Source organism: Typopeltis vanoorti, chromosome 12 (assembly GCF_054136105.1).
Source record: "Typopeltis vanoorti isolate ZY-2024b chromosome 12, IOZ_Tvanoo_1.0, whole genome shotgun sequence".
In the NCBI taxonomy this organism is placed as follows: domain Eukaryota; kingdom Metazoa; phylum Arthropoda; class Arachnida; order Uropygi; family Thelyphonidae; genus Typopeltis; species Typopeltis vanoorti.
The window spans coordinates 17501826-17521268 of NC_143560.1; the positions used below are offsets into that span (position 1 = coordinate 17501826).

The following is a 19443-nucleotide window of genomic DNA, read 5'->3' on the forward strand; positions in this document are numbered from 1 at the left end:
TCAGCATGCATTGCGAAACATTATAAATGTATTAACTATATAGCATTGCATATTTTTAACTCATCAGACATGCACCAAATATATGCTAAAAAACAGATGTTACAAAGTCTGTTGGAATGTTTTTCTTGCTCTCTCAATAATGTGATGTAACTATTTTTATCGTTCGTGCATCTCTGAGAAGAATAACTATTTGTTGAACGGATATAATAGTTCTTCATGATCTATTTCAAGGCATTTGGGCCTTGTAGGACGTTTTTGTATACTTTATTCTTCAGGTATATTCCACTACAAAACTTCAGTGATGATAAATCTGGTGGTCTTTGGCCACGAATTTCTCTATTATGAAATAGTGGTGTCATCAGAGCAACTCGTTTTTAAAGGTTGTAGTTATAGGTAGTGTATGTAATCTTAGTCCTTCAGGAAGCATCAGCATTCCTAATCGTCATGAAGCCCAGAACAGTGATGAATAACATTCGTTGGGATCCTCAACATTTCTTTTCAACCGAAAGTGAGTTACCGGTCTCATAAAGATGTGGAAGGGTTTCTGATCCTGCAAACAGGCTTACTGGTCAGGATATTTAAGCATAAACTAACCACCTTATCCTAAAATTATGGTTACGAAAGTCAATCCTGGCAGGTCGTGGATCTCAAGGTTCTATAAACACAACGGATTGTTAGTATTATTATACCTCAGCATTTACTGTCACTGAAGAAAATCTGCTATTACTAGCTCTGTTACTGGATGTAAATTCGAGCATTACATTCAATAGCTTTGGCTGTGGACACAGCAATCGACGGTGGACTAGATTTGATAAAAATAAAATAAAGCAAGGAATTTATTCAGCAAGTAAGATTTATATGATTCGATGTGCATTCCCATATGACAAGCTTAATCGATACTGAAGAACTGGCAAAGGTGTTTATAAAGGTCACTAAAATACTAAATATTTTCAATTCGTTCACGTTATTTTGTTTAGCTACATTTACTAGTGCTTTGTGATTTGCAGAGATGCTATGAAGGGAAAAAAAGTTCCGAATTATTCGTTTTTATATATGTCACATTAATTACATTAACTCATTTTGTAACATCGAGAAATTAAAACAGTAAGTTTATGTTTGTATTCTTAGGTTGCTTTATCATTCACAGGCTTTATCGTTGTATATTAACAATTATAAATACAAATATTATTCTTAAAATGTTTTGCATGAGGAATGTTTTCTTAGACTTTTCTGACGCTAATGCGTCAGAAAAGGCATGCAAGTTTGATCTGCAAGCTGTTTTTTTTTTATTTATTTATTTCGGCAGATGCTCAAAGTTCTAATCTTACCAAATTTGAACATATAAAATTACAAACAAATAATTAGGTTAGTCGCATCGCTACTCATCTAGCACGTTGTGAGAATGCACTCAGGTTCCGCGAAGGAGGTGGAGAACTGCTGTCGACCGATTTCAAGAAAAAAAAAGTTAAAGCTAAAAGAGTGCTGCTTATTCCCTTTGAACAATAAAGAGGATTGACGTATTGATTTTGCACAAGGACAAAATAAATTACATCTATTATTATTAGCAGTCGAGAGAAATCTTTGTTCAAAGTATATACTCTACTAACAATCAGATGTTCTCATTTCGAATGCTGGCTAGCCAAGCAGCTTATTGACAGTTCATTTCTCCCTTACAATAGAAATGTCTTTCTCAACTCACTGCACTCTAAAAGCGTGACCTTAAGAAGATGCTTGTTAATGTAGCTCAAGTATTTTTATCGGTTGCTAGTTTGTACGAACTGACGATAAATAAAGTCCAAATCATTCATTCACAATAACAGCATTCACAAGCAGCATTTCTATGTGTATTTATTTGATTCAACTTAATGCAATTCCATTCTTAAAAATCAATGCATGGTATAAAGGATTTTGAAATAGATCCGTTTTCACGTTCTCAACTATAGTTGTTAACACAGAAACAGAAAGTTATGCTATTTCCTTTGTTTACATTATAATATGTGAAATTTATCATTCTTTGGAAACACACGCCTGTGATTCTGCAAGCACTTTCCATATGAAATATGAACAGATTTACAACAAGTATGAAACGTATTAATGATTTTTGAATAAATAAGAATAAAATAAAATAAATTCCTAACGTCTTTTATTCCCCAAGGGGAGTAGGCGGAGCTTCTTTAGCCCTAAAAACTTTTTGAAGAAGACAGGTAGACAGCCAGACTCCATCCTTCAAGCCTTCACTAGCAGAATGAATCGAGGTTTTTTATTAATAGCGCTATCTCGTGGCCCTAAAACTCTTATCACAACACGAATGTTAAGGGGTTAAGGTCTGTAATAGTTAGACTTTAAGTTATAAATATTCAGGTAGTACACGTGGAAGTTTTGATTTGTGGTTGAAATACTTCAGTAATTTTCAAATTTTTCAAAAATTTCAAATATTCTCCGTATTGCTCCTGCTCGAGTATTGCTATTGCTCCTAACTAATTCCATTGAAATTAATAATCCAAGTGATTTACTCAAATGATAAGAAAGATTATCTTATTTACATCTCACTTCACAATTTAAATCTCAGGGTGTTCATTAAAATTTTAGAAAAAACAAATCGTGCAACACTTTTTTCTTTGAAACATACTCGTTTCGACAACCTGACCTTCTGGACACATTGATACTGATGAGATTCAGATATCCAAGAACTGTTGATCAGAATACCTACCCCAAATCTTTTGTATTTTAGGTATTCGATTTTATGCCATTTATACTAAATAAAAAATAACTAACACTGGGTTTATAGGTCGTAATAATGATTTAATAAAACCTACTAGTTTCGCCACTTAAGCTAGTGGCTTCATCTGGGTTGGGATGAACACACAAATATACAACAAGCGTTAAATATGAATCATCACATAACTAAAAACACCGAATGTGTAGGAAAACATTACACAAAAATACAAGTAAAACAGAAACACGTGGAGAGTGGAAGCTGGCACATGGTCAGTCATTGTTCAGCATGTGTTCTCAATAGTTTGCAGAAAAATTAAAGTCCGATGTATTTTAATGTTTTAAAGATGAAGATTTTTTTACCGCTTACCCAACTCGCAATGGTTACATTACATTGCATTATAGTGGTTAGGAAAAAGGTCAAGTGTATTCTTCCAATGGAATCCTACCACAAATAATTTTCCAGTTCGTATACATCACACGATTTTCTAATCAAATAATTGTTTTGGAACAAAATGTTTCCCATTTTTCATCTTTCAACTGTTTCGTAATTATTTTAAATGGATACGATCGCAGTGGAATTTTTCCTTTAAGAAAGTACTAATTTAGGTTTCTGAAACCTGTAGGTGGCATCGTTGGTTTTTGTTATCCCTTGTTGTCTTTTTTTTCCTAATGTGAAAATATTTTCTTTTTATGATCCTGGTATTAGTACTCCCCGAGCGATTTAGATGTCTAGTCATACAGAGATTGTAACCAGACATACGAACATATTAAAACAGCTGATTATGTTTTCTGTTCATCTACAAAAGGATCGTTTAGGTCAGTAAGTTCGAAACCGTAACATTCCACGTTGTCCCTCGACATTCATTAAACGGTCAGTGATCTCATCATTAATAAAATTGGTCGTGCATTAAGTTTCAACGTTTTCTTAATTTCGGCATATTTATGGTAATATCCACTTTGAGCTTTTTTTTTTCACATATTATGATAGTTCTGTTTTTTTCAACTTTGATCCAACGTTTAAATTGTTGAAATATTAATATCTACTTTCAATCTTGAAAGAATCAATTGTAAATTTAGTTTCATCAATACATATTTTACATTTAATTTAATCAATGTGAAAAAGTAATACAAACATTCCCATGTCGACCACTCATTCACGAAAATAAAACACACAGATGATCCTTAAAAAATTTTTATCACTAAATCGAAACAAGATTTTTTTTTTGTCTTTAGAGAAAAATGCATTGCTATAAAAGAATTTTATGATGAACACGATATCGATCAAGAACAAAGCAAATTACTTAATTCACCTCTTAGCAAAATGAACTATTAGCTTTTCCTATGTCTGAAAATAATTGGAGGGTGTTATAAATTCAGCCAATCTTGCTTTATATTTTTCTCCTAATTGTTCCACGAAGAAGAACAGTTAATTTCGATTTGTCGTTTATTAGCTTCCATCGCAACAGATGTTCATAATGTTATAAACAAGTATTTTATCATGGTTGAAAGAAATAAATGCCAACATCAGCGCTGATAGTAGCAGCAGATAAAAAGGCATTACCGGAGTGCATAATTTACTTTTAATGTCCCTCTTAATTGGAGGCTCCATAACATTGTTTGTGCAAATCATGACTTAATTTGGCTTTTGAATGTAATTAATGGGCTGCAGTCACTATCTACATCAGTGTTGGCAGAAATAATATTGGCGAACTATTATTGAATGCTTCGGCTATGAAGCACCACGAGAAAGTTGGCATTATTAACAGATGTGGTACTATCTCTAAAGAATAAACGAAATGTACGTTATCAAAATAGTAAAAATGACAGTTATTGTGGTATATTGAGCCTTTAAATAATTTCTTTCATTGATTGATTACAGTTATTTCGAGCTTTTATTTCAAAACTATTAATAAAATGCCAATGATTAAAATTTTCTCTTCAACTTTTTTTTTTATTTCGTATTTTTCCTAACGTATGAAGTAAGCTTAGAAAATAAAATCCGTATTTTGGAGAAATAAGTAAAAATACATTTAAAACGAGAAATTATCACCATATTATCATGTAAAAACAGGCAAAAAAGTGTGCTTAAGTGAGATTATTTTAATTTTGTTTCCCAACAGTATAAAACTGGCGCTTGGATTTGCGGATATATTATTGCAAAAATCGCCTGTTGAAACGTAGTTATATAATATTACTTGATTTCTAAATATTTTATTTAAGCTCAAATCATATAACTATTGTGAGGAAAAAAAAATAAATAAAATAGGTTACTGTTTTATTTTTTTATTTTATAACTTTTTGGGATTTTCTTCTTCTTCCTCTTCTTCTCTTCTTCTTCTGTTTATTTTCTTTCTTCATTCCCCACATTATTTCTTTTATTGTTTTCTCTTAATTCTTACAAAATTTCGGTTTATTTGTCCTTGTATTTTCAAAAGAAAACATAAGAATTATCAATATCTTTAATTTTTTCGCAGGAAGCGAAAATTAGTTTTAAAATTATCAAGTTTGGAATTTTGATATTTTTATATGCTTCTGTCACATCACATCTGAGTCATCCTTTTCTTTTCAGAGATTGTGATCTACATTGCTGGAGTCTTCTATCATAACTGAATTCCTCATTCTATCGATCGTCTTTTTAGCCCTTCTCTGTATTCTCTACAGTAGGTCTAAGTCCTTTTAAAAAAAAGAAGGATTCCATAGTTGCGTACAATACCCCAGGTATGCTCTGACCTGTAATTTCTACAGTGGAACTAGTAGCTCCTTTTTTCCTCTTATAAATACTATTACAATAATCTACCAACCTTTTAACTAGGTTGAGCCTGAAGAGCTCTGCTTTTCTAATTGCTTCTCTAACTGGTCCAGAAAGATATGTTAATTTCACTGTAATATTTTGGACTAAATGTTCTTGTTATGAGAGTTCAGTAGTGTGTTATATTTGTTAAACTAAGCAATCGGAAATCAAAGAACTTTCTGCTTACTTAAATTCTTATAACAAGAAGCGGTATACTGTATTATAGTGAAAAGGCAAAAACATATAATAATAATAATAATAATAATAATAATAATAATAATAATAATAATAATAATATAATACAAAAAACTTAGCAGACGTTCCTTCTCAAATACGGATTTCTGTCAAATGCTATATTAATATAAATATATATTAATTGTTTCAGATTCTTTCTTTTAATTGAATGCAAATCATATTTACTTAATTAGTTTTATACTTTTATAATTTTAATAACGAAAAGTTTGTAAAACGCTTTTTTTGTTATGTTCATTTCTTCCCTTGATTTTTGATACTTAGCAAGACTTAGCAGCAATATATTGACTTGTTTAAAAGGGATGAATTGAAAATGTATTGTGAGTTTTTCTCTAAAACATTAGGAAATTTCTAATTGTGTAAGCATAATTATACGCTTTGTGATATTGGCACATCATCTTGTAATGAATCCTCAGATCAGAAATCTTAACCAAATATGAATTTTCGTAGGGGTGTGTTAACTCTTATCACTTTTGAGCAGTCACACTTTCTGCCAAACACAGAAATGTAGATGATTCAATGAGATCAGGAAGAATGTTCATTTAACATCATTTGTTAATAAACGGAAGTATTCTTAACCTTTTCATTTAGAATTACCAAGATAATGCATTTGTTATTTGATGGCTGTTTTTCCTTTAATATATTAATCCAGTGGATAGGCTAAGGATTGTTTTGCTATTTTTTTAATATTTTAATATATATATATATATATATTTACATGGGCCAGAAATTCCTGTTCTTGAGCCAAATCACGGAACTTTTTTAAACCACTTCAGGCCTTTCATAAGGGGAGAAGGTGGTCTCATACCGGCCGATGAAATTTATCTTCCTCCTAAAGACAATCACAAACCTCCATGTCCAAGACAGAATTCGAACCGAAGGCTGTTGTTTGAAGAATGTTTCGTTAACCACTCGACCAACCAGTTCGGCATATTTAATCTATTTGTTTGGAATGATATCAATGGATTTCATGAAACGGAAAACCTATTGTTAGATTTTTTGTCCATAATGCACATTTTAATCGGAAGCCTCGGCATACATCTTCAACTATATCATCATGCTGTACTTCGCTCAAGGATACTGCATATTTTGTAGTGATTTTTATGTGACTCGCATCCATGAAAGGGCGTAAGTCTACAGTATAATCCACGCTTTAAAGAACAAACACGAAACTTTGTCATGTTTGTTCTCTAGACCATGACGTTGACTAAGCCACTTCAGGTCTTCAGTCAGCAGCATGGCGGCCTCACACCAAGCGCAAAAGGTCGTCTACAACCTAAAGACTTTTATGAACATCCACAGTCAAATTTCACTATAGATTCTTTTGATTACAGAGTGAGTATGTTTTTTATTCTGCCAACCAGGTCGACTTTATAGCGTCGATTCTTAACCGTTTCGTCTCGGACTTATAACCGTTTGCTTTTCTCAATCCCCACACACCTCCTTTTTCGGATTTTTTTTAAACAATGCCATTAAAATATAATATTTAATTGATTATTTATTTAAATGACTTGAGAACAAGTTTTCTTGACTAACAACGATAATATACAAAGAAAATATGTTTGAGTTGCGAAACATAAAAGACTGGATTAAAAAGAATAAAACGTGCATGCCACTGTCCAAATCAACTGTTATAGAATGAAGAATAGCATCTTACACGATACTATTCTTTAGCGGTACTTCGATTTGGACGTTCTTTCATTCGAATTGCTTCATTTAATTTATTAACAATATGCTCGTTTGAAACGAAATAAATTCGCAAACAACATAACCATAAAGTTATAAGTTTCAGAGGATATCTTTGACCTCATTCATCACGTTTTGGAATATAATATTATTTTTACATAATGACTGAGTTGAAGAAATCACTACATTTAAACTTACACTAACAGACTGTGCAGTTTGCCAGGTAGTTTAAAATAATAAATCCTCTAACATCTATTTATTCACACAACCACTCTCATTTAGACCTAATTCACATGACTAAAATTGTACATTACTTCTTCCAATTCCTTATTATATTTACGGTTTTTAAATTATTTTATATATTAACCGCTTTATAAAAATATGCATATGAAGCGGTTTTGTTATTTATTTTATTATTAACATCCATTCAGTTTTAAAAATTACTACGAAGAGGCTAAATAACAGTACTAGATGTAAGCCTCGATGTTTCCAAAATATTCATGGACCTTTTCTACAGTCACTGTGACATAGGGGAGGTAATGTGAAATGACCATCTCCTATCGCTTTCATCATAACAATTGATAGCGCTAACCTAGTTTCCAGCGATAGTGGATTCGTTAGTCTTGACACACACACACACCATGTCGTATGGATACAACAGGTTGGGCGACTTGTCGGGTAAAACATACAAGAGGTCTAGTAAAATGATATGGGTGAAACATATTTTACATGCTAATATGATGGTTTGGATCTCTCTCTCTTTATAGATATATTTTATTTATTTATTTATTTATTTATTTGCATATTCTATTGACCTGAATCTCACCGAAGTAAGCTATTGCGCCTATTTCGATACAGAGGTTAAAAAACAATTTTCCTACAACCGAAATCCTGCCAACACCGTGTAAGGCTAGATAACTTACCTTTAAGTTAAAAAGCTTATAAATATTTTCACGTTCCAGGAGACAAGGAAACATCGCAGTATATTTGTCATTAGAATAATTATTTATCTTACATTTACTAGTTTACAGTTTGCTACCCACTCCTGCTACTACTACTACTACTCTCTCTCTCTCTCTCTCTCTCTCTCTCTCTCTCTCTCTCTCTCTCTCTCTCTCTCTCTCTCTCTCTCTCTCTCTTTTGAAAGCCTTGGTTCCTCAATACATTGAAATCCCTTTCAGTGAAAGCTGAAGGATGCCGAGACTGTGTACTCACATCGCGTTAAAAAAAAGAAGTTAGGCCAAAGATATTTTGCCTGTCTTTCTTTAGGAATCAGAAGGCATCAGAGGATTTATTTTTATGTTGTTTGTGCGTGAGTGCGTGATTAGTAATTATATATATACAACTTAAATTTAGAGCACAGGAAGCTCCATGTCCTTTTTTGATTCCAACTCAACCTATAATATTCCCAAATGCCAAAGATTACTAAAATTAGGATTTTATAGCAGAAGATGGATAGGGAATAAGAAAAAAAGAGAGTGCAGCAGAGGAAAGAAACCTGACATTAGATCTGATTAAGGCGATCACTTTTGAACCACTTTAATTATAACCAAGAAGAAAGATGGTCCAAAGAAAATACATGATTGAAACTAATAAGGAGAGTCTAATGATCATATCATGTTGCATACACTATTTTGCAAGCACCGCATCAATTTTGGTTTGTACGAGTTATAGTTTGGTGTGTATAATTGGAATGTCTTGTAGAACGAAGAAAGAAAAACCGATACTAGAACGCTTCTTATTATGAAGCAGACCCTTAAAGTAAAATAAAATGACCGGAAAAAAGGAAACTAATACATTGCTAAGCAATAAAATCTTCTTTGAAGAGCATGGGATATTATTTAGCTTGAAACATAGTCCTTGCCATTATGTAGGAAGCATGTCGTATTGCAGCTGCGATCTCAGAAGACAGTCTAGTAACAAGAGCTCTTTGGAGGGAATGGCGTTACAAATACAACAGAAAGAATGAAAAGAGATTAGTCTAAAATAGTGAAATACTTTGTGGTTTGTGTTTCGTATAAAAAGTGCAGCTGTTTTTACACGAAAATAACAAAAATACACGAAAATAATACAGTATAGTAAAGCATTATTGAATTTTAGTTTAAGAGGAATCAAACCTGATGGGCTATTCTATAGAATAGGATCGTTTTGGCTTACCTTCTATTTTTATGTCGTATCCATTCTGTCATTGTAAGTGGAATCAGTTTTGAAGGGAACGTATGACGGAGACAGAAGATAAATACATTGTCTTAGCTTTTTAGTTATTTTAAGTTTACAATAGATACGGTCCTTAAATAATGTGCTATTTCGTCTGTGACTGAATACACTATACGTTTTTAAATAAAGTGCATTTGTTTTGCTATTGTTCTTTTCTCTTTTTTTTTATCATTGTATATACTTTCGGATTAAGAAATTCATTATTTAAATATAATATGTGAGCCATTTTTCATATTACCATAATTTAGAATTATTCATCTTTGCAAATAGGACAATTGATATTTAAATAGGTATTCAGTAATTTTTCTAGCACTTTATAATTTATCAATTTAGTACAAAGCAGTATTAGAAGTGTAAACCACAATTATCTAATGGTACAAACACAAAAGTCTCACCTGAAAAAATGAATTAATTTGAAATGCGATCATAAATATACCAAAAGAACTGTAGGAGTTTATTTTATAAATTTACGAGTTTTGAGAAATATACTTGGCTTTGTTTTCTTAATGTGTCCTCGTCGAGGAAACATTAAGAGCATGGCTTACCTTCTGGGCCTTTTTAACCGAACTTGCCTTATCTGCTCTCAGGCGAAGATTGAAGATTTTATTGGGTCTTTCGTACTGCAAAACACACAATCCGGCCGGTAAACCTTTGCTAGTCAGCCTTCGCTAATCCAAATAATTCAAAGAACATTGCAGTGAAGGGGAAAGAGAAGGAGAAACATACTTTTATTGGTTCATTTTAAATGTGATTTGTGGCTCCAGTAATGACAAAAGTTTCGTGCGGCATCAGTTATGCAATTTCTGTTTCGGTTGGGTGTTGAAATGACAGTCGAAGCAACTAAGGCACGAAAGGAGCATTTTTAGGCCGGTTAACTTGTTTTGCGCGGATGCCCCGAGTTTTCGAGAGGGAAAAAAAAACCTGCTACTTCCGTATGAAACCTGCTGATTTAGTTCAATAAAAAGCCTTTGTAAATGTTCTTCGCTTCGTAAATAGAATTCGGCTATTCTTGTTACATTTCCCGATTAGACAAATTCACCATCATGGGTGCCAGCTTGCTCTTAATGTCAATAGCTACCTGGTAGTTGCTACTTCACAGTCTCCAAACAGGTCGAAATGAAAGTTAATTAATATAAATATAAAAAAGTTAATTGCCTCTAATGAGATTTCCGTATGAATGTTAATTCCTTTATTTATTTTTCATATTAATTCAAGATTTGTTTTAAGTTTTTCAGTTAGATTAAGTTCATTAAATATCCTAATAAGCTCGGAAATGGAAGGAATTTGAGACATGATTTTTTGTTCTAATTAAGTTCTGAAAATGGCAAGAAGGTGGCTTAATGAATCGAACTTGAAATGCGCTGTCATTTGGGTTTAATGTTTCACTAAAATAATAAGCCACACTTCTGCAATGCAGTAGATGAAGATGGATGCTTTTCAGCTAGAGGATTCTATGGTAGTTATGCCTCTGATTAGAAAGAAAAACCTATCTCTTAGTTGTGCGTGCTCTCGGTTTGTTTTCTGAGTTACTCATCTCAGATAAAACGCCTATGGAAGTAAAATTAGAAAAACAATAGTTCCTTGTGCAAAAAAACTGAAAACACGCTCGATTTATAAACAGATATCTCTTTCTTAGCAGAGGCTAATTTCCATACCGGGAAACCTCACAATGCAAAGACAGACAGATTACATTGATCCAACGAAAGCTGTGAATAAACCAACAAAAAATTCTCAAGCTTGATAAATTTTATTGAAACATTAAATTTTTGTTCCTAAGGGATGTAAGAGTTAAAGGCATGGCTGCAATGTGAAGGTGTAAATGAAGAGATTATAAGAGATAAGGGCGAGGTATTTGTTCAACATCAGTAGAAAAGCAGGTACAGCTGTTTATTGCGATTACACTAGTAATAATAACTACATAATAGGCCTAAAAATAAAAATATTTTTATTTTTATTTTTTTTTGTTTTAATTTAATTTTAATTTTTATTTTTTCGTTTTAATTTAATTTAATTTTTATTTATTTATTTTTATTATTTTTTTTATTTTTCTCTTTTGCGTGCGAGAGTAATAACCAATAACATTTTGATTTAAAAAAATATGATTATTTCAAAATTAAAGTGGGGTAGGATAATGCTGGGTCCTAAAATTGAACCATTTGGACAACGCATATACAATTTCGAAATAGATTATATGAAATCGATTTTTTTTAATCTGTGTAATGGCTGGACTCGAATCCAATTTTTGGTTAGTGAGGGTGGGTTTTTATCAACAATTCTGCTGATGCTGGCTTTTCATTTCCCAAGATTGACTATTAATTTCCTTCATACAACAAATATTGTGGATATTCTAGAAGTTTAATTCATACGGAAAAGTTTTCTTAACTTGACATCTTCAATATAAGACAGTTACCCCTAATACTGAACTAGGTTATAACATAACTGTATATAAGTTTTTATTAAAAAAGGTTCATAATAGGTTCCTATGCAATATTCTACTTATTTTTTAATAATTATTGTTGGGGCAAGGAAAATCTTAGTCACTATTACGAGGAGAAAAATCGAAGATAATAAAAACTAAAACTGACGTGGACTTTAATTTTTGTGAGGTAATCAAATAGCTAACTTTTGTGAAAGGCAGAAATGAAATTTCATTCTCATTTAAACCGTCGGAATTGAACGGGCTAAGAGGAACTATTATACAATCCGTTCGTGAACCCCACCATCTGCCACAAACCAGCCAAGATCCAATGTGAACAACGAAGTGACGTCGTATTTGCTTAGTTGCCTCGGTAATAATTCCAAAACAGTCCAGTTATCTTGATTAAACGTTTTGAAAGAGAGAAGGAGTGTATGAACAATGCTGGATTGATTTCCAGAAACTGATAGCTACAAATGCGACATCAGTTAGTTATCAATATAAGAATTTACTTTGAGGTAGTCAAAATGCGGAATATGATATTTATACGTTATACAAATGAAGGAATTCATTAACGAAAACGCTTGCATGATTATTGATACCTCATTTATGAATAAAGTCGAATGTGTATAGTGAATATATGAAATTACAGCCGAAATTGGAATGTTTATATTATTTGTTTTCTATGCCTTTCCTGCTTGCCCTTTTATTTATTTATTCGTATGGGGTTCCCCCGTTCCTCAACCGTCCTTAGGACTGGTTGAGCCCTCCTAATGAGGAATTAAGTATGCATTTTATGACTGTAGATCCGTGTGTATGTGTGTGTGTGTGTGTGTGTGTTCAAGGGGCCGATTTGTCTGTTCTGAGGGACGAAAAACCCTCTGGATGAGACCATCTAACTCACCTTTTAATCGAAAGAGACCAGATAAAGATTCCTCACACCATGGACGGGAATCGAACCCAGGTCTTTCCGATTAAAGGGCTTCGTCTATACCGACTGAGGTACGGAGGCGCTTCCTGATTGCGCTAAATAGATACATTTCAGCACCTTTTGAGTTTATCTTTTCAATTTATGCGGTGCTAACCATAATTAATATTAAATATTCTATATAAAAACATTAACAGACTATTTTTCTGTATCAAATATAATATTTTCACTTTAAAAGTCGTATTTTTGTTTCTCAGCGACTAATGACTACTTTCTTAAAATAATTTAGAAGACGTGGGTGTTTTCTCCGAGAAGTGATTCTATGACGCACGTGAAAATCGCATGTTTACCAGGAAATGTTTGAATAATTTATGAAAGCATTTGTCAATAATTAATGCGAGCATGAGCATTTCCTACAGAACAGAGGATTTATGAACTGTCTTAGGATACAATAAAACCCACGAACACAGACATTGACAAAGTTCCAACAGATATGCCGTGTAAAATGTCATCATTGCACACTCATAAAATATAATAACTATGATAGACAAATAAATACATTGAAAATAAACATCCCAGAGACAAAATTAATTCCAACATTCTGTAATAAAAGCCCAACATAAAAAAAAATAATAATAACCAGAAATTAATAAAAACACCGATAAAATATTTGGAGTAAAAGGTGTGTTTTTAGGGTTGGTATTTTATTTTTCTCTTAGCCATTAAGAGAAAAATTTTAAGCAGTTACTAGCTATTTATTAATAACATTATTCTATTATGTTTGTAAATTTTGCATGATTGCTTCGAATGGTTTTTATAAACTTTTTACGAAATACTCAACTACTCTGAAGGTATAGGTACATGTAATACGTTCGAAAGCACATAATACGAGGCGTTCTGCTATTGCCGACGAGATTAAAATACGATTTAGTGACATACCTTTCTGAATATTACATGAAGACATCCCCAAAAGAACAGAATTAAATTCCCAAATATCAGTAAACGCGGAAGAACTAATTCGTAGCAAAATAAACATCAGAAATTTCAATTTTCCTGGCCATCATAAAGAATCCCTCTTCCAAGGAAAACACCGAATTCATTTTAACTTGATGTTTTCTACATAATTTCAGAATTAAACATTTCTCCTATCGCAATTTTGCATAACTTGCTAGTTGGTGTAATTATCGCTAAATCTATGATTTGTTTTTTTTTCTGTCTTCTGAAAAAAAAAAAAAATAGCATTCCGTAAACGACAAATAACTTGTTAGTCGCCAATGGTTTGTTTGCAAGATGGGAAATTGCCACTTGCTGGTAGTTAACTTTTCTCCTTATGAGAGTGTCGGATCATTTCCATACGTGTGCCTGTTTTATCCTGTTTTATTTTAACAGCGAAAATGAAAATGTTGAACAACAACAAAAAAAATGTGATGACGTATTTTCTTTATTTCATTTTTGAGAATGTGTCATTTTGCATATTTCAATGAAGTTGTTTCTGGTCCGAGTACATATAGTTTCATGATTTTGTTTCCACTGAAATCCGAAATGAAATGCTATTTTTAGCTACTGAAAATTAAATTAAGGTTCTGCAAGTGATGACAATTTTGTAGAATTGTACCTACCTTCCTGCTAGATGTGGTAAGCATGCGATATGTTCGAAACTTTCAATAACCGTCTGATATTCTACAGCACATGTGTTAATTACTGTGAGCCCGGCTACCTACAGGTGTAATTATGTCAGCGATAGCCAAATTACTGAAACCGACGATCCACGTTTTCTTTCAATCGAATGACCAGGGACTGGACATTAGATACGATAAACGAAAATCGAGATATTTCATTAGGGAATGGGGAAGAATAAGATGTTTCTAACACATTCTTCTTCTTTTTTCAAAGAATCCTTTTCAGTGTAATTTTTTTCCCTTATAACACTCATATAAATCAATCAATAGCAAAGAGCCACATTTATTTGAATACAAAAAAAAAATAATAAGAGGAACCACCTGAGTAAGCAGTTATTTAAAATGCGTTGCTTTTTCTGGAGACATCTTCTCTGACCGCCAGCTATACATACATCGCAAGTATATTTCGTAGATCCTGACGTCATGACGAACATCTTTTCAATACCCATCAATGCTTTCATGTTTTTACCCTCGAGCGTTTCTTTTTGCAGTCGCAAACCGCTCAGCTAATCCTGGCGTTGAATTTCTCGCTTAAGAGTCCCTTACCGTGGTCAGTTTGCTGTGAGCAAGTTTATTTTCGGTAAGTCATGCTATTTATATTCTAGCAGTCTGCTCGGATATAAATATCTGATATAAAAACAGATTGTTGTGATATAAATAGATTTGTTCACAGATTTTTTTAAAAAATTTAATTTTCCCAAGCTAAAGACGCATTAAAAAAATAGCTACATTTGCAAACGGAAATAAAACCATCTAAACTGAACAGATAAATTTTACATCAGATATTGTATGCACTGATTTAAAAGAAAGTTCTTACAGACAAACGTAAATAACTGGAGATATTTTCAACGCAGACGTATTTAAAAGAAAGAAGGGCTTTACTAGATTAAGAAAACCACTAGGCTTTTTTCATGCATTGCCTGAGTAGATCCCTCCCTCCCCTCTAAATTACCTCTACTCGGTCGTTCAGGGACATAGCCGATCCAATCTGGTACACACTCTGGCGATATGCTTGAGAAATCGCTTTTCTGATGTAGCCTCTAATAAGGGAGATGATAAACTTTTCCCAGGAACTCATCAGACCATCACATCACCTGAAAGAACATCACAAGAGTGCAACAAGTGGAGAGGGGGACAGAAAAATTAAAGAGGGAAGAAGAGGAGAATAAAGAGAAAGGCAAAAAAAAATTCTTCTCTGGAACACACAGAAAACTTTTTTCCCCCGATTCGGTGCACGAATGAAAAAAACAGAAGAGTCTAAAACAGAAATTTTTAGTACGAATGAGCGATTCTCTAAAACGCCTATTCATTTTGTTCGTATGCACAGAAATTCCACAAAGAACATCGATATTTTAAAATTCCTGAATTTTACTGAAAAGTTTTTGCCTGAAAAAAAATTAAAGATGATATAGATTGCACTATATTTCAGGTGTGATCTGCATCGTCTTTAATGTTCTTCTTTAGCTCTTGTAGAGAATGTTGCGAGTGGGAACACTGAATGTTGGAAGCATGACTGGAAGGGGAAGAGAGGTGGCAGACATGATGAGGAAGAGGAAGTTGGACATTTTATGTGTGCAGGAGACAAGGTGGAAGGCGGGAAAGGCAAAGGAACTGGAAGATGCATATAAATTGTTCTACTCTGGAGCGAATAACGAGGGAAGAACTGGTGTAGGAATTGTGTTGTGTGGTAGAATGAAGGGCGAAGTACTGGAAGTGGGTAGAAGGAACTACAGGATCATGCGAATGAAATTGAGTCTTAGAGAAGAGCGGGTGGTCGTATTATGTGTATATGCCCCGCAAGTTGGCTGTACAGCAGAGGAGAAAGGTGAGTTCTGGAACCTGTTAGATGAAGAAATGAGGGAACTGGAAGAAAACGAGATGATTGTGGGAGGAGACTTGAACGGACACATTAGGGAGACAGAATAGAGACTGTGAAATGGTGCGTGGTGACCACGGAGTGGGAATGATGAACCAGGAAGGAGAGAGGGTTGTGGACTTTGCAGTAGCGTTTGATCTGGCAATTGTGAACTCGTTTTTCTACAAGAGGGAAGAACATTTGATAGTATTTAGGAGTGGTAACAACAGTTCACAAATTGACTACATTTTGACTAGAAGAAAACATCTTAAGGTCGTGACAAATAGTAAAGTAATTACAACAGATCAAGTGGCACAGCAACATCGACTGCTGTGCGCGTACTTTAAAATAAGATCGAAGATAAGAACCTCTGGAAGCCATTGGATGAAGACAATTAAGTGGTTTCGCTTAAAAGAAGGGAGTGTGAGGAATCGTTTTAGGGAGAGGGTGTTAGAGAGAATTTCGGATGGACTGGAAAGTGTACACGATTGGTGGAAACATAATTCAAAAGTAATCCTGAGCTGTGCAATAGAGGTGCTTGATGAGACATCTGGAAAGATTAGAGAGCAGAAGGAGGGTTGGTGGTGGAATAATAATGTACAAGTGGCAGTGACAGCTAAGAGGAAGGCAAAGCAGAAGTGGGATGAGTCAAAAGTGGAAAAGGAAAGAGAGGTGTACAGAGAGAGAAAGCAAGAAGCCAAGAGAGTTGTGGCACAGGCAAAGGCCATGGCATATCAAGATCTGTATGATCAATTAGAAACAAAAGAAGGACAGAGAAAAATTTACCAACTAGCGAAATGTCGACATAAAGCAACAAAGGACATCTTACATGTGAGGCAGATCAAAGACGCTGAAGGAAGGGTATTATGGAGGGATGTGGACATAAGAAACAGATGGAAAATATACTTTGAGGGACTTTTGAATGAAGAAAATGCAAGGACTCACAGAGAAGATGGGCAGCCTTCTGAGTGGATGGTGCAGAACATCAGTAGAGTGGAAGTGACGGGGGCCATGAAGAGGATGAGGAATGGAAAATCGGTGGGCCCTGACAGGATTCCAGTGGAGGCATGGAAGGCACTGGGGGAAGAGGGAATTGACCTGCTGTGGGGCTTGTTCGTGAAAGTTTGCCAACAGGAAAATATACCCAAGGAATGGAGAGAGAGTACTCTTGTCCCCATCTACAAGGGTAAAGGGGATGCACAAGACTGTAAAAATTACAGAGGAATAAAGTTGATATCCCACACAATGAAAATCCTAGAAAGGGTTCTTTATGGAAGATTGAGGAAAAAAGGTGTAGACTACAAAGGAACAATTTGACTTCATGCCTGGTAGATCAACAACAGATGCTATCTTTGGGTTATGGCAGATGATGGAAAAGTTTCGAGAGAAACAACGGGAGCTACATCTGGCATTTGTTGATCTGGAGAAAGCATACGATAGAGTGCCAAGGCAAGAAGTCTGAAGGTGTCTGAGGGAGAAGGTACCGGAGAAATATGTCAGGTTGGTGCGGGAGATGTACAGAAATGTGAAGACAAGTGTTCGGACCTGTCTGGGACAGACAGAAAATTTTCATGTAACGGTTGGCTTGCATCAAGGGTCAGCATTAAGTCCGTTTCTGTTTAATATTGTGATGGAGGTGGTAACAGAGGAGGTGAGAGAAGATGCGCCTTGGACAATATTGTATGCAGATGACATCTTGCTGTGTAGAGATTCAAGAGAAGAAGCGGGAACTAAACTCGAAAGATGGAGAAAAGTACTGGAAGAGAGAGGTATGAGACTGAGCAGAAGTAAGACAGAGTATATGTGTTGCACAGTGGGCGACGGCCAGGAGACAGATTGAGCTGGAAGGAAATGTTACCAGGAAGGTGAGGGACTTTAGATACTTTGGTTCAACAGTGGAAGAAGATGGAGGAGCTGAGAAGGAAGTGGGTTGGAGGAACTGGAGGGAGATGGCTGGAGTGTTATGCGATAAGAGGGTGCCGATCAATCTGAAAGGCAAACTCTACAGGACAGTAGTGAGGCTAGCTATGACGTATGCTATAGAAACTGTGGCCCTGAGTAAAACTAACATCTGCAGGATGGTAGTAGCAGAGATGAGAATGCTTAGGTGGATGTTCGGTGTGACCTGAAAGGATCGCCTAAGAAATGGCTATGTGAGGGGAACAGTGAAAGCTACGAACTTAGGAGCGAAGATACAGGAGGCAAGGTTGAGATGGTTTGGTCATGTGATGAGGAGGGAGGACGAATATGTGGGAAGTAGGGTCATGCAGATGGATGTGCAAAGAAGGAGGAAACGTGGGCGGCCAAAGAAGAGATGGAGGGAGCTGGTAGAAGAGGACTTGAGGATGAAGAACTTGCATGTGGTGACAGCCCAAGATAGGAGGATGTGGAGGAGACTCATCATTAACAGTGACCCCACTTAAGTGGGAGAAGCTGCAGAAGAAGAAGAAGAGAATCATGTTTGATGTATACCTTGTATCATTTAGTCAATCCACAAGGAGGGGCGGGGATTTCCTGAACCACGAGGTGTCCAGGAAATTGGTGCGTTCCTACCTAACCACCTACTCAGAAAAGGGACATCCAAAGTTCTTTAGTGTGGTGTAGACTTGGACTTGCATTGCTAATTTCTTTAAGCTGATTATTGAACTCCTTGATATGTTTGTCATTACGTGAATTAGCTTACATTCTTGATGCACGAATCTCCGACTCGCCTTTCGCTTACAATAAAATACACTGAGCTCTTTTGTTGGACCGTCGTCATCTTGATACCGACCGATTGGACTAAAATGGCTAAAATGGAGGCGCATGCGCAAAGGACTGCGAGCAGCGAATAACTTTTCTTGTAGAATGCTAATTTTCAATGGAAAAACAGTAGCGAACTGCTTTTCATTCCCACTGAAA

At 34.7% G+C, this 19443-nt stretch overlaps 1 protein-coding gene across 4 annotated transcripts in view; it reads left to right on the plus strand.

Moving 5' to 3' along the window:
• The window catches only part of Shal (Potassium voltage-gated channel protein Shal), a 304860-nt gene that overhangs the window by 260957 nt on the left and 24460 nt on the right, over nucleotides 1-19443 (plus strand). The window contains exon 5 of one of the 4 annotated variants that reach the window (XM_090401340.1): nucleotides 5288-5347. The exons of the other annotated variants lie outside the window; for them this stretch is intronic. Within the exon in view, the coding sequence (XP_090257466.1) occupies nucleotides 5288-5296 (9 nt within the window). The 3' untranslated portion in view covers nucleotides 5297-5347. Of the gene's footprint in view, nucleotides 1-5287; nucleotides 5348-19443 lie in introns of those variants that run through there. 4 annotated transcript variants of the gene reach the window in all.